General features: G+C 50.4%; 1 protein-coding gene across 1 annotated transcript; it reads left to right on the forward strand.

The window, feature by feature from the left end:
- Positions 1 to 1,093: 1,093 nt before the first annotated feature.
- On the forward strand, positions 1,094 to 16,033 carry L3040_004875 (uncharacterized protein; the record flags this gene model as incomplete). The annotated part of the gene is made up of 3 exons (XM_007288591.2): positions 1,094 to 12,154; positions 12,210 to 15,650; positions 15,872 to 16,033. 3 exons carry the CDS (start codon positions 1,094 to 1,096, stop codon positions 16,031 to 16,033), a joined length of 14,664 nt encoding a protein of 4,887 aa, XP_007288653.2.
- Positions 16,034 to 16,417: the final 384 nt, after the last annotated feature.

Below are 16,417 nucleotides of genomic sequence, written 5' to 3' on the forward strand. Positions count from 1 at the left end.
AGCTTTAGCAGCTAAGTAAAGGATTTTCCCTGCATGATCTGATAAGGCGTCGTCGGTCAGCTCAGCTTCTCTGCTGCACTACCTGACTCGTGCAGTACAGAGTACGTAAGTCAAGAGTAGCTGGAGAAGAATCTTCCTTGTCTGATCTGATAAGATTTGATCGATGAGCGGCCTGATCTACCTGTCTGATCTATCTGATAAGATATGATTTGATAAGCCGGAGAAGAATCTTCCCTGTATGCTTCGTACTGTACGTTGCATGCATACCGGTACATGCGCGATCTGATTCAGAGGTGAAGGCTTGGGCTGCGAGTGGGGTCCTGGTAATGACGTTGATGATGGCCGACTGACTTTCTCCACGCCGTCTCGTATTGATTTCTTCCGGATCATGAGAGAGAGTTGTGGCAGGATAGATGGATGGATGGATGGCTGGATGGATGGACGGATTATTGGTTGTTGGTTGTTGTTGTTGTTGTTGTTGTTGTTGCTTTAATTCGTCCTGTTGGTTGTACCGAGAGAGACTTGAAGCCGAGTCGTGTCCTCGTCGAGTCGTCGAGTCGTCGAGTCGTCGAGTAAGAGAGACTAAAAGACTGAGTAGTAGAAGTAGAAGAAGTGGGGCGTGGCGAGTCAGGGACGGCATATACTACGTAATCCAGTTGAGCGCTGGCTGACTAACAGACTCATAATCCCACCCTTCCGGCTCCATGCCACTTACAGGCACGTGGAATCCACCCTTCGGTTACTCCCGGTCATGAAATGGGCACGTGAATGACTCGACTCCAAACAAAGTTCGATACTAGACTCACTGTTCTCTATACGGAAGGACTAATGATGAACAACTTCGCTCACCACACAAAGAAGTAACTCGCCGACCACTCCACGGGCGCGAGATCTCATTTCCTCGGTTCTTCATTGAAAAAAGTTCGTCAGACACACAGACATACAACACAGACACAAACACAGAACAGAACACACAGACAAAACAAACGGACTGACAGATATGACAGACATGATAGAAATGACGACGGCTGTACCGGTTGAGAATCTGATACCGATATCGACGGACGATGTAGCCACGGCGACGGCCATGACCATGACCACTAAACAACCCCAAGATCCTCAAGATCCTCAAGATCTCCAAGATCTCCAAGATCCCCAAGATCCTAAACAACCCCTCTCCATCCTCAATGACCCCCCCGTGGTCTTGGATGGCCCGCAGCTCTTACATCAGCTGATCCGATGGGAGCAACACAGCGAGTCTTGCGCCTTGGACTTCACCAGCAACGAGACCAGGAAGCGATACAGCTTTCGAGATCTCCAGTCGTGTATATCGGCCTTGCAAGCCCAAATACAGGCATCTCTGGACCTCATACTCAACCTCAACCTCAACCCTTCGCAAAGAAACGGCCAGCACGTTATCCCAGTCCTCCTCCCCCAGTCTCCAGGCCTCTACATCTCGCAGCTGGCCACCCTCCAATCCGGCGGCGCATTCTGCCCCATCAACCTGGATGCGCCCAAGGACAGAATCAAATTCGTCGTCGGGGACGTCTCCGCGAGCATCATTATCACAACCCCAGAGTTCAAAGATGTCGTCTCGTGGGAAGACGGACCCACCATCATCCTCGTGGATGAATTTCCCGATGTTGCGCAGCAGCAAGTGGTTGATCAAGGGTTACCACGTGATGCTGCTCCCGACGACATCGCATATGTGATGTACACCTCGGGATCGAGTGGGACTCCTAAGGGGGTGGCTGTAAGTCACATGGCTGTCACCCAGTCATTGCTGGCCCACGAGAGACACATCCCCAAGTTCGATCGATTCTTACAGTTTGCCGCCCCCTCCTTCGATGTCTCCGTCTTCGAGATCTTCTTTCCACTCGTACGAGGCGCGACCCTGGTTGGAGTGAACAGAATCCAGCTGCTCAATGATCTCCCAGGGACAATCACCGACTTGGAAATCGATGCCGCAGAGCTCACGCCGACAGTTGTCGGCTCACTGCTGCAGAAGCGATCAAACGCACCGGGGCTGAAACTTCTCCTGACCATCGGAGAGATGTTGACGTGGCCCATCGTGAAGGAGTTTGGTGGGTCGGAAACACAAGCGAACATGCTGTATGGCATGTATGGACCTACGGAAGCTGCAATTCATTGCACCATCTACCCGAAGATGGCTGCGGACACGAAGCCCGGCAACATTGGAATTCCATTTGACACCGTTTCGACATTTGTTGCTGCTCCGAGTACGTCTGTGGAAGACGCAGCGAACTTGAAGTTCTTGCCAGTAGGAGATCTGGGCGAGCTTATCCTCGGGGGCCCACAGCTGGCACAGGGATACCTGAATCGGGAAGAGCAGAACAAGGCGGCCTTTGTGCATTTCGATGGCAAAAAGTACTACCGCACAGGCGACAAAGCACGGCAACTTGAAGATGGGACTATAGAAATCCTAGGGCGCATCAGTGCCGGGCAAGTCAAGCTCAGAGGCCAAAGAATTGAGCTTGGTGAGATTGAAGAAGTCATCTACAAACATCCGGGCCTGAAGACCGTCGTTGCGGTTGTGCTGCAGGGCAGACTCGTCGTATTTGCACTCGTTGCAGATGCAAAAATCACTACCGGGGGTGTATTGGAGACGTGCGCGAAATGGCTCCCAACATTCATGGTTCCAAGCGAGATCGTCTTGCTCCAGAACTTTCCATATCTACCATCTGGCAAAGTGGACAAGAGAAGACTCGAAGCGGACTATCAAGCCGAGCGTACAAATTCGGGGAGTGAGTTCACAGCTTCGGAGACCGAAACCCAGCTTTCCGTGAGGACGGTATTACAAGAAACCCTCGGAAATTTCTCCAGGACCACGCGTCTTGCAGCTGCAGGCCTGGACTCCCTCATGGCGATCAGAGTGGCTTCGAAGCTGCGACTCTTGGGCTTCAATGTCAATACCGTCAAAGTGTTGCAGGCAGAGGTCTTCGAGTCTCTCGTTGACCTTTGCGATAGGTCCAAGTCCACGTCGTCAATCCAAGTCCAACGCAGCGAGAAGGCGGAGGTCCAAGTCAATGTTCAGAACTCCCTGAACGGCCATGCAAAGGACGTCGAATCCACATCTCAATGTACCCCAACTCAGTCTGCGATGCTATTATCGACTGCCATCAGTGAGAAGGCATATCGCAACTGGGTGGACTTGGATCTACCTGGTATCACTGATGTTGAAGATGTCTTCTCGGCTTTGCATGAATTAGCAGCACGCAACCCGATTCTGCGGACTGGGTTCGCGGAGCCCGGAGATCAATCAGGGTACCTTCAGATCATCTGGAAAGATCTGGAGGAGTCCCAAATCGAGCTTGTGGAGGCGTTAAACTACGAGTACAACGAATTCAAAGATGCCTCTTTGCATCGACCGATTCGATTCCAAATCCAGAAGGTTGAGTCTCACGTAAAATTACTTATGCACATTCATCATGCTCTATACGATGCATGGTCACTGGAGCTGTTACTCGACGATCTCAATACCATTCTTTCGAAGAAGGCTCCTCCCGTACGCCCACCTTTCACCGATGTCGTAGATAGCTATCATGATAGCACTTCGAAGGCCGATGACTGGACCGCAAAAGATTACTGGAAAGATCATCTTGCCCTGCTGGATAATGTACCGGTTCCGAACTTCAATACCGGGGAGGTCCCGCCGCCTTCTCTTGCTGTCGAGCGACTTCAGACATCAATGTCGACATCAGAAGTTGTGCTAGCTGCACGCCGTATGTCAGCAAGGCCGCAGTCTCTGTTTCAGGCAGCATACGCTCTGGTGTTGAGCTCCTACTTGGGATGCACAGACATCTGCTTCGGAACGGTATTTTCAGGCCGCACGCTACCAATCACCGGGATCGAAGATATCATAGGGCCATGTCTCATAGCGCTGCCAGTCCGAGTGGACATTTCCACGTCCACGAACCTGCGAGGCTTGGTGCAGGAGCTCGATGCGACGACCGGGAAGCATATGGAGCACAGTACACTTCCTGCGCGGGATATCAAGGCGGCTGGCGGGATCAGTCCACGTCAGATGCTGTTTGATACACTCGTTATCTGGCAACAAACTTTGCACAGCCATGACCACAAGAGAGACCATGTTGTCCTTGTTGAGGAGGCCGATAATGCAGAATTTAAACTCACGTTGGATATTATTCCCAGCTTAGGGAATGTTGAACTGAAAGCCATTTATCAACGGGCTTCGTTTCCAGAGTCCCAAGTCAGATCGCTTCTGTTGCAGATTGAGCAGCTCGTGCGAGCTGTGATTGAGGAAGAGAATACCACTCTGGATACTGCTTTCCAACATCTTGAGAAGCATGTTTTGTCAATCGAGAACGAGAAACCGCACATGGAACTCAGAATAGGGAGCTTGTCGAGTCCGGTCGAGGACCTCGCAATCAGTGATCCTGACAGGCCTGCGATCGAATTTGCAACGGCAATTGACAAAGAGATCAAAGTGAATCGCATATCGTACTCGGGGCTCAATTCTTATTCTAACCAGATCGGCCACTATCTCTTGGAACAAAACAATGTCCTTCCAGATGAGCTTATTTGTACTTGTATGGAGAAGTCTATTGATTTATACGCCTCAATTCTAGCAGCTGCGAAGATTGGTGCTGGTTACCTGCCGCTCACCCCGGATATCCCTTCCGGACGACTGCAGAATATTCTGCAGGAAGCCAACGTCAAGGTGGTGATTGCCCAGTCATCATCCAAGTCTCTCTTTGAATCAATCAAGTCCGTTGAGATTCTGTATATTGACCAAGTCAAGCTTTCATCTCTTTCCACGAGTAATATTCCTCTGAATTCCACTCCAGACATGGTCTCATACTGCGTTTTCACATCGGGTAGCACAACAGGGACGCCAAAAGGGGTGCTGGTCACCCAAGGAAACCTTCTCAGCAACCTAGACGTACTCCAAGACATGTACCCGGCTTCTAAAAACGCCCGATTCCTGCAATCATGTCCCCAAACCTTCGGCGTTTCGGTATTCGAGATATTTTTCGCATGGAGAGTCGGCGGGACCATCTGCTCAGCAATCAAGGACGTCCTCTTCCAAGATATAGAAAACGCTATTCGTCTTTTTAATGTCACACATTTGAGCTTGACTCCAACCGTTGCTGCTATGATTGATCCGAATAATGTGCCTCAGATAGAGTTCTTGGTTACTGCCGGGGAGGCAGTAACCCCAAAGGTCTTCAACACATGGGCGGACAGAGGACTGTGGCAAGGCTATGGTCCTAGCGAAACCACAAATATCTGCACCATCAACCCCAGGGTCTCGAAGCATGATGCGATCAACAATATCGGCCCCCCGCTCAAAAACACTTCTGCATTTGTGCTAGCCCCTGGTCCCGAATTCATCCTTGTACCCCGGGGCGGCGTAGGTGAATTATGTTTCGGTGGCTCGCAAGTCTTTCGCGGATATATGGATCGCGATCAAGGCGTCGGTAATCTGATTGAGCACCCGCAATTTGGACGCCTGTACCGAAGCGGTGATTTCGGGCGCTTGATGCCGGATGGCTCGCTTGTTTTCACGGGGAGAAAAGACGATCAATTCAAGATCCAAGGGCGGAAGATTGAGCTCGGCGAGATCAACAACACCATGCTTCGCTCTGACAAAGTTGTGGACTGCGTGACCATGGTTATCGATGGCGAAGGAGACAGTCCGCAAAGGCTTATCTGCTTCTGGACTTCCGGAAAGGAACAGTCGATAAGTCTTGAGCCTCGACCAATGCCCCCCCGAGATGTCTTGACGGAGCTCTTTAGGAATCTTGATGCAGCGCTTCCCCCTTACATGGTACCCTCTGCGCTCATTCCTCTGTCATTCATGCCATCAACAGCTCAAGGGAAGATCGATAAGCGGAGACTGGTGAAGCATTTCCGAGGCCTTGAAGTCAGCTTCCTCCATGGATGCTCACAAACGATCAAGTCGACGTCTGACCACACATGGACGGGGCTTGAGAGCGCCATTGCTAGATCTGTCGCTGAGACTGCGAAGGTGTCTGTTGAGGACATTGGTCCTGACACTTCGTTTTTCGAGCTGGGCATCGACTCAATAAATGCGATTCAGCTGGCGAGGAGTCTTACGAAGGTGACGGGGAAGCAGGTCGCTTTTACAGAGATATCGAAATTCCCATCGGTAGTAAGGTTAGCCGACAGACTTTCCTTCAAAGCGGAACAGGGCGATATTGAGGTCAATGGGGCTTCTCTATCCGGAGACATCGACTTTGGCTTCGAGCATGACTTCATTGACTCAACTGTGAATCAATTTGAGAAGACTGGAAGAACTGTGCAAAGAATTCTGCCCTGTACCCCACTCCAGGAGGCTATGCTATCAGCGACGGAAGCATCCACAAAGAAGCTGTTCGACAACTCTGTAACTTTCAACATCAGTGGTGATGTTACAAAGTTGGAGAGCTGCTGGCGGGAAATGGTACGCCGACATGAGATTTTGCGAACTTGTTTTGTGAGTACGGACGTGCCACGCCACCCATTCGTACAAGTTGTGCTCCAGGATTATGATCTCAAATTTGGGCGCATATCTTCAGTGGTAGAGAGGACGGCGCGAGGAGATCAGGAGCCGCCGTACACTCTTGATCTGGTGGAATCGTCGGGGCAGACCAAGCTTGTTGTTTGGATGCATCATGCGCTATACGACGGAGTAGCCTTGGCGTTACTACATGAGGAGGTAGAGATGCTGTATCGCAGCGAATCACTTCCGGGTCCGGTGTCGTTTGCCCCTTTTCTGAAGTCTATGGCGTCTCTCGATATGGACAAAGCAGAAAAGTTTTGGCAATCAAAGCTTCAAAACTGTCATTTTCCCAAGTTCTCAACCAGCAACAACCACCACGTACACAGGAGTCAAGAGAACTCCGTACAAGCGCAGTGGATCACCGCCAAAATGCCACTCAGCTTGATCAGATCCAACCTGAAAAAATGCAGCACTTCCCTTCTAGCGGTCTGCCACACAGCCTGGGCTTCCCTCCTATCCGAACGTCTCCAAGAGACCGATATCTGCTTTGGCAGTCTTGTTAGTGGCCGCACCCTCCCAGTCCCAAACATCGACCGCCTCGTTGCCCCCTGTTTCAACACCATTCCCACCCGTCTCCAAAACATTCATAACCTGTCCTACCTTGAAGCATTCCGCAAGCTTCAGTCCCTTAGCGCAGACTCTCTTCCCTTCCAACTCACGCCGCTACGACGCCTCCAATCAAAGCTCAGCCATGACGGCTCTCGGCTATTTGATACCCTTTTTATTTTGCAGCAGCCGCCGCGACAGTTTGATTCAGGGATCTGGACGATGGAGGATTATGATTGGGCCATGGACTTCCCAATCGCGATTGAAGTCGTGCCTAGGCAGAGCGATGACAAGCTTGAGATCATGCTGCACTCGTACACGGATGTTCTTTCGGAGGAGGGTACGCTTGGCTTGCTTGAAGCTTTTGATCTGAAGCTTCATGAGGCGCTTCAAAATCCTCGACGCCACATTTTGGCTCCCACTGTCAGGGATGAGATTCTAGCGAAGCTGGAAATTCGCGAGAACTCGAAAGCTGAAGAGTCAAATGGACCGAGGGAGTCAGAAAATATGTCTGCTGGCGAGCTCAGGTTGAGAGATGTTGTGAAGGACTTCACGGACATCCCCACCGAGAAAATTGAGAGGGATATTAGTATTTTCAGACTTGGTCTGGATAGTATCAGTACGGTGCAGATTGCTACGAGGCTTAGGAAGCAGGGACATAGTGTCTTGGCAAGCGATATCCTGGAGAACAATACCATTGCGAAACTCGGTGCATTCTTGTCGTCGCAGCGAAAGAGTGAAAAGGATCTAGACTCGAAGTATGACTTTGTCAGTTTCGATAAAGACCATCGAACATTTGTTTCCTCGAAGCTTGGAATGCCAGAAAAAAATATTGAGGCTGTCATGCCTTGTACGTCGGTGCAACAAGGTATGCTTGCTCAGACCCTGCATTCGGATGGCTTGGAATATGTCAACAGTGTGTGGCTCGAGATACCTGGTGAGGTTTACATTCCTGCTCTCAAGGCTGCCTGGGGAGCTGTGTGTGAGAACAATGAGGTGCTCAGGACGAGCTTTACGTCGACGGAGAACCCCAAGCATCCATTTGTGATGGTAGTTTGTACCAAGGATGCTTCGCAATTACCATGGTACGAAAGTTCTAGAGAGCTTCCAAGCAGAGCGGAGAATCTGCTCAAGAACCCCTGGAATCTTCATCTCTACGAAGAGAACGGTACCAAGACCTTGAAGTTCACTGCACATCATGCTCTGTACGACGCACAGTCTTTTCAGATGCTCTTTTCCGATGTTGCCAAAACATATGCATCACAACGTCCGACTTCTCGTCCACCAATCGCATCGCTACTCAGTGCGATTCTGCAAGATTCCACGCAGAATATTGATGAGAAGAGGGCTTTCTGGGAAAAGGAGGCAAACAAGATCATCGTCAACCGCTTTCCAAATCTTACGCCCCTTCATGTTTCTAATACAGCGAGTGAATTTCGAGAAATAATATCTCAGTCTTCATCTTCTCAACTCCATGAGCTGTGCAGGGCTAGTGGTGTTACTATCCAAGCGGCTACCCAAGCGACATGGGCACGACTGCTCTATTTCTACATTGGCGAGACTTCTACAACGTTTGGGATGACCCTCTCTGGACGATCAATCCATGAGGATGCAGATCAAATTGCCTTCCCAAGTATCGTTACTCTTCCAGTGCGCTGCGAAATCGCGGGTACCAATGGAGATCTCTTGACAAGAACGATCGACTCGAATGCGCTGCTACACAAGCATCAGTTCACGCCTTTGACCTCCATACAGAAGTGGGCTGGATACCCGGAAGGCAAGATCTTCGATACGCTGTTCGCCTTTCAGAAATTCCCAGACAACGAAGTTAAGACAGAAACACCGTGGAAGATAGCACGGGAGCAAGCGTCTGTCGATTATTCTGTCTCTTTCGAGGTTGAACCCACAGCTGGGGACAAAATTGCGCTCCGCATGACGTTCAGATGCGATCTCATACCCGTTGAGCAGGCAGAGCTACTGCTGAAGCAGTATGATGCTTTGCTCCTCGACATACTGCAGAATCCGCAGAGTCCTTGTGATGTGGCTCCCATTGCACTCAATGAGCTGCTGTCGATCACAGCCGCGGAAGAAGATATTCTATCTGCTCCCGTAACTCTGCTTCATGAATTTGTTGAGCTTGGAGCTCGCGAGTTCCCGGACAGGAAAGCGCTGGAGTTTGCTACGAGTCTCGACCCTGAGAACTTCAAGAGCACGTCATGGACGTACCGCCAGCTTGACGAGGAGGCGAACAAGGTGGCGAGTCTGCTCCTCAAACGAAAGGTGGAGCCTGGTCAGATGATTGCGATTTGCTTTGACAAGTGTGCTGAGGCTTCTTTTACTATCATTGGAATATTGAAAGCTGGATGCTCGTATGTTGCGCTAGATCCAAATGCGCCTGCGGACCGCTCGAAGTTCATTGTGAAGGATTCGGGGGCCGAGCTGGTGGTAACTGCCGGGCAACCCGGACAGAATCTCAAAGCGGTACTAGACTGTGAAACGATCAATTTGGACTCTGCAGACATTCTCACTAGCTGCTCTTCCCAGCAGCCAAGAATCTCTCGGAATATCATGCCCGAGGATGTTTCGTACTGTCTTTATACATCTGGTACTACCGGAACACCAAAGGGTTGCTTGATAACGCATGAAAATGCGGTACAATTCATGCTTGCGTTTTCCCGCCTCTTCGAAGGACACTGGAAGACCACCTCAAAGTTTCTACAGTTCGCATCCTTCCACTTTGACGTCAGCGTGATGGAGCAGTTTTGGAGTTGGAGTGTTGGCATGTGCGTTGTATCTGCCCCTCGCGATCTCATCTTCGAAGATATCACCAGCGCTATTCAACAACTGGGAGTCACTCACATAGACTTGACGCCCAGTCTTGCCCGCTTAATCCATCCCGATAAAGTGCCGACGCTGTGTGAAGGCGCGTTCATCACAGGAGGCGAGCAGCTGAAGCAGGAGATTCTCGATGTCTGGGGTGAGAAAGCCGTGATTTACAATGGGTACGGACCGACAGAGGTGACGATTGGGTGCACGATGTACCCGAGGGTCCCCAAGAACGGAAGGCCGAGTAACATCGGGCCGGCGTATATAAATGTTGGATCTTTCGTTCTCAAGCCTGGGACGGAAATCCCTGTCCTGAGGGGTGGCATTGGTGAACTTTGCGTTTCTGGGAAATTGGTGGGTAAGGGGTACCTCAACCGCCCAGACTTGACAGTCGAGCGATTCCCAACACTCAAAGCGTTCAATAAACGTGTCTACCGGACCGGAGATCTCGTCCGTATCCTTCATGATGGCAGTTTCATCTTCCTCGGCCGCGCCGATGACCAAGTCAAGCTACGTGGTCAGCGCCTTGAACTAAGCGAGATCAACGAAGTGATCAAGAACGGCGTTGCCAGTATCCAGGAAGTCGTCACTTTGGTGCTTAAGCACAGTAGTCAGCAGAAAGAACAACTGGTTACTTTCATTGTCGCTGACTCCAGTTCAGACAATGAAGGGAGTCTGATCATGGGCGCAAGGGATGCGTGTAAGGCGAGGTTGCCGGGGTATATGGTGCCGACGCACTTCATCCCTCTTCAGAAGCTGCCTCTTAATGTGAATAACAAGGCCGATTCAAAACAGCTCGCAGCTATGTATAACGAGATGTCTGTTGAGGATATGCGGAAGTTGAGTCATGCAGGCCAGGACGGTAATTCGTGGACGGGCAGGGAGAAAAGAGCTCTCGATATTGTTGCCAAGACACTGCAGATTGAGGCTGGGACTTTGACTGGCGGAACGACAATCTTTGAGCTGGGTATCGACTCGATCTCTATCATTGGCTTCTCCAAAGCGCTGCAGGACGCGGGCTTGGTTGGTGCGAGAGTCTCGGCTGTCAAAAACAACCCATCTATGAGAGCGCTTGTCCGCGTTCTGCTCGACGGCGATAGCAGCGACCAAGGTAGAGAAAATGCATATGTGGCAGCTGCGCAGAAAATGGCTGCTTTTGCGCAGAGACACCGAGTCTTCATCTGCCAGGATCTCGGCGTTGAGAGTGCTGATGTGGAGAGCATATCTCCTTGCACAGCCGTACAAGAAGGCATGATCTATCGGTTCTTAGAAGCTGACGACGCGCTTTACTTCAACAAGTTTGAGTTTGAGCTTGCGGAGAGTGTCGATGTGAAGGATTTGAAGAAGGCGTGGAACAAGGTGACAGAGCAGTTGGAGGTATTACGAATGAAATTTGTGGCTACCGATGATGGATTCGCTCAAGTCGTGTTGCGAAATGTCAACGAGCGGGCAGTTCCTGCCCCCCTAGACTATGAGAGGATGGATAAATCAGAGGCGCTAAAGGTTCCATACAGCATTTCTTTCTCGGGCAACACTATGAAGATCCAGATCTTCCATGGGCTGTACGATGGGAATAGCTTGACGATGCTACTCCGCCGCGTCATTGACGAGTATCATGGCTTGGAGGAGATCGATTACGGCCCCTCTTTTATATCTTCGCTGCCGTATGGCCCTCTGGCTGAGATTCCTCAGGCGAAAGAGTTCTGGAGATCGCATCTCCAAGACTGGGTCTCCTCTCCAATTCCCTCTCGCCCCAAACTTGAATCATCTGCCGATATCTTAGCTACCAGCACCATATCTTCCCTCGCCGGCTTCGACCAGCTACGCAAACACCTAGGCGTCACCCCCCAAGCCCTGATCCAAGCATCTTGGCTTTCCGTCCTCCAACCTCTCGCCAACTCCGCAAACCTCACCATCGGTATCGTGACCTCGGGCCGGGCAATCGATTTCGAGGATGCAGATGCAGTCATTGGCCCGCTGTTCAATACTGGCCCCTTCCATGTCAAGATTGAGCGGGGCATGAGTTCAAGGATGTTGGTGAAGGAATGTCATGAGTTTAATATACGGATGCAAGATTTTCAGCATACGCCTCTGAAAGATGTGCAGAGATGGAGTCCGGCGAAACAAGGAGAGGCATTGTTTGATACTTTGTTTGTAGTTCAGAGGCCGGGGGTGGGTGATGACGAATTTGCGGAGGGTATATGGAGGGAGATCGGGGGTGGTGTTGTCGCTGATGTGAGTGAAATTTGATCTGCGGTAGTTGGAGTTGGTGGTAGCTAATGATATCCAGTACCCGTTGGCTTTTGAGGCTACTCTCAGTCCCGATAATAGCAAGCTTGAACTGACAATTGTTGCTCAAGGCGAGATTATGAGTCAAGAGGGGGCAGATGACCTCTTGAGACAGGTAGAGAAGGCACTTCTTGAGATGCTGGAGAGTTCCGGGGAGAATGTCATTCCTGGTGGTGGTTCTGAGTTGGACGGTGAGGTGAAACGGCAAACGGTAGTTTCTCCAAGCACTCACGAAACACCGAATGGACCCTTCACATGGACCGACGAAGCGGAGACAATCAGAACAGAGATCGCGATACTGGCCAGCGTATCAGAAGACTCCATCCAAGAACACTCCTCTATATTCGAGCTTGGATTGGACAGTATCGATGTCATCAAGCTCGCTTCTCGCCTGAAGAAGAGAGGCATTGAGGTCCCTGTCAGCGTCATGGTCAAGAGCCAGACCATCGCCATGATATCTCCGAACATCTTAGCCAAGAATGAATTGCTCAAGACTACTACTGGCAAGTCATTGTTGGATATGAGCAGGGACTTGACGACCTATCTCAAGAGCGCTGACAAGCTTCCTGAGAATGTCGAGCTTGTGCTGCCAGCGACACCTTTACAGCAGACGATGGTCAACGAGATGATCAGTTCGGGATATACGAGATACTTCAACGTAGATGGCTTGAAATTGAGTCAGGATGTCGACTTGGAGAAATTGAGACAGGCGGTTACGAAAGTGGTTGAGCAGTCGCCTATTCTGAGGACGACTTTTGTAGCGGTCGAGGATCCGAAGGCGGCTGTAAGTTTTGCGCAAATCATTCACAATTCTGGCGAGGCGCTGAGCGGGGTGTCTCCTGATATCTCTACGTTGGCAGTTGGTCAAAAGTTTGAGGATTTCATGGAAAACTTCAGAGTCGAGTCTTCGAGGCTGGCAGCCGAAGATCAGCAGCTGCTTCAAGTACGTTTTGTGGATGCGGGAATGGACAGGTACTTGGTCATCGCGATCTCGCACGCTTTATATGATGGGACGTCGCTCCAATTGATTCATGACGACATCCAGAAGGCTTATAACGGAAAACTTGCGGATCGACCTGAGTTTATGCCGTTCCTGGAGGAGGTTTTCCAATCGACGACCGAAGATGCCAGGAAATTCTGGAGGACAACACTCTCGAACTTACCTCCAGCAATATTCCCCCAGAAGTTGGACTCCCGAATCGAGAAACATACTTCTACAACAAGATTAGAAAGACGCTCCCGTGTCTCACTTCCCAATATCGAAGCCCTTTGCAAGTCTTCGCGAATCACCCTCCAAACTCTCGGCCAGACATGCTGGGCGCTGGTCCTTTCTCAACTCATGGGTCAACTCGATATCGTCTTCGGCTCCGTACTCTCATGTCGCGACACCGAAGAAGCAAGTGAAGTAATGTTCCCGCTTATGAACACCGTCGCCGTGCGCTCGGTCATCCACGGCACCTTGTCCGAGATGTTGAGATATATGCAAGATATGAGCGACACTACCCGACAATATCAGCATTTCCCACTGGGCACTGCTCAGGCATACGCATTTGCATCTCGTCAAGACTCGGGTCTCGAGAAGGATACGACACTTTTAGATACGTTGTTCATCTATCAGGGACGACGCCAGACAGAGGGGCAAGGGAAGTTGTATGAGAGTGTATACGGGGCTTCGGACGTGGAGTTCCCGGTCTGCGTAGAGATGGAGGTGGTGAATGACGAGTATCTCTCTTGGAATACGGCCTGCAAATCTATTGCGAGGGATGCGAATGAGACGGAGGGGATTATTGATGCGTTGGAGGCGGTGTTACAGCGGCTTGTCGAAGATTCTGAGGCGCAGGCTATCGTGTCTGATGCTGATGGGGTCTCTGTGTGCGGATTGCCGAAATTCAGACTGAAGGAGAAGAAGAAGAGAACGAACAAGACCCAGGTTCTGGATTTGGGTCAAAGTGAATGGACGAGTACCGAGCTTGCGATTCGCAGCGCGCTACATGCGCTCTCTGGTATCCCGGAAGACTCGATCCGCAAAGACTCGACGATCTTCCATCTCGGTCTAGATTCAATTTCAGTACTCAAACTCCCGGCTCTGTTGAAGACTGAAGGAATCAGATTGAGTGTCTCGGATATCATGAGGCAGCAAACTGTGTATGCCATGGCGAAAGCTTCTCGCAGCGTCAGCGCCAGTGCCGAGGCCGAGGCCGATTCCGATGTCGATGTCGATAGGTCTCTCGCTGAGGCGATTTCGGGTCTCGACCTGTCGACTGAGATTTCCGAGCTCGAGAAGGAGATTGGAGAAGTACAGCATGTCATGCCTGCTACGGCGGGAGAGCAGTACATGATTCGGCAGTGGCAGGTCTCCCAGGGTGCGGTGCTCTACCATACCTTTACGTATGCGCTTTCTGGTCCTGTTGACAAGGCCGGTCTTGCAAGCGCGTGGAAAACGTTGCTGAAGAGACATGACATTCTTCGGACTGGATTCATCGAAGTTGGGTCGAGGTTTCTGCAAGTCGTCTTCAAGGATCCTCCGAATGAGGTTCTCTATCAAGATGCGGGCAATCCAGCGACGACTCGGAAATCGAACAGCGATCTTAGGCGACCACCGTTGGATCTGGTTGTTGAGGATGCGGATGGATCGTCGGTCAGGCTTCAGTTGATTCTCCATCACGCTCTTTACGATGGCATTAGTCTCCTCATCCTTGTCGACGAGCTGCAATCTCTTTACCGTGGAGAGCAACTCAACCCGCCAGATCAGGACTTCAAGACATTCGTTGCGCAATCCCTCTCGGCCTCTTCGCCAACTACCATGAAAGAGAGATGGACATCCTATCTCGGCGACAAGCCCTCGCCACTCTTCCCTGAGACACTATCATCGACAAGCCACAACAGCCAAACAGAAGTCTACGAACCTTCAATCGCCATCAAACCACTCAAACCACTAGCCCAGGAAGTCGGTGTAAGCGTAGACGTGCTCTTCCTCGCCGCCACCTCCAAACTCTTCGCTCGCTCCCTCCAGACCACCACGATCCCATCCATTACATTCGGCATCTACCTCGCAAACCGGGCACCATTCGGCTCCGACCTGTCGACCCTCGCAGCACCTACACTCAATCTGCTACCGCTCCGCGTCCGCGCGCCACTGGATAGGAGCATAGAGGATATCGCGAGAGAGATACAGAGGGACATTCACGTGATTGGCAGTAAAGAGATGGTCGGTGCGAGCTTGGCGGAGATCTACGAGTGGACGGGAAACAGGGTCAACTTTTTTGTCAACATCATCAAATCGTCCGGCTCCGACACCACGGATGTTACTACCTCAGGGGACAGTCGGTTTGAATGGAGGCAGGTGCAGGACCACTTGAGAAAGAAGGCTGAGGTTATAGAGGGCGCGAGAAACGAGCGTGTGAAGCGAGGAGTAGATTCGCAAGGGGAAGGAGCGTATCTGGTAAGCTTTCCCTCTCCTATCCATCCATCCATCCATCCATCCATCCATCCATCTATTTCTATCTCCCCACCTCCCTTTCTCCATCGATCGCATCAACTTTCTCGCCTCTCGGCGTTACCATGAACGAAGTGGAGTAAAACGAAACCAAAACGAGAGAGAGAGAGAGTGTGTGTGTGTGTGTGTGTTTATATGTACTTCGCTAACACGAAACGAAAAAACAGCCATTCGTCGACATTGAGATCCATTACCGTTCCCACCTCGAGCTGCTCAACATGGGCGTCTCGGCGCCGGGCCACCTTCTCTCTCTTGCGGCGGCCGAGAGCCTGGTTGAGGAGTTTTGGGGTTGTCTGGATGGCTTGGGATTGGGCCCGCTGCGGGTATGATGACGGAGACTTGAGAAGAGGCTTGCGGGGAAGGGGGGGGGGGGGGGAGCATTGATTGAGGGGCAGTTTAGTTTTAGTTAAGTCTAGTTTAGCTTTGAAAAGAAAAGTTTTTTTTTATTTATTTTTACTTTTTGGTTCTGGTTTTGATTCTATTCCATTCCACGTGACCAAAGAAAAAAAAAAGAATTTAGGAAAAAAAAATGTTAAAAAGAGATATAAATATGTATATATAAAACTAAAAGAATAATTAAAAAAATAAAGGAAAATATAAATAAAGAATATAAAAAAACTTTAAAAAAAATTAAGAAATTTTTTTATAAAAAATTCCAAAAATTTCCGAGAAATTTTTTTTTGAAAAAATAAATAAATGAATAAAATAAAATA

Source organism: Drepanopeziza brunnea (genome assembly GCF_022702325.1).
Source record: "Drepanopeziza brunnea f. sp. 'multigermtubi' strain 214-2 chromosome Unknown ctg7, whole genome shotgun sequence".
NCBI classification, from domain to species: domain Eukaryota; kingdom Fungi; phylum Ascomycota; class Leotiomycetes; order Helotiales; family Drepanopezizaceae; genus Drepanopeziza; species Drepanopeziza brunnea.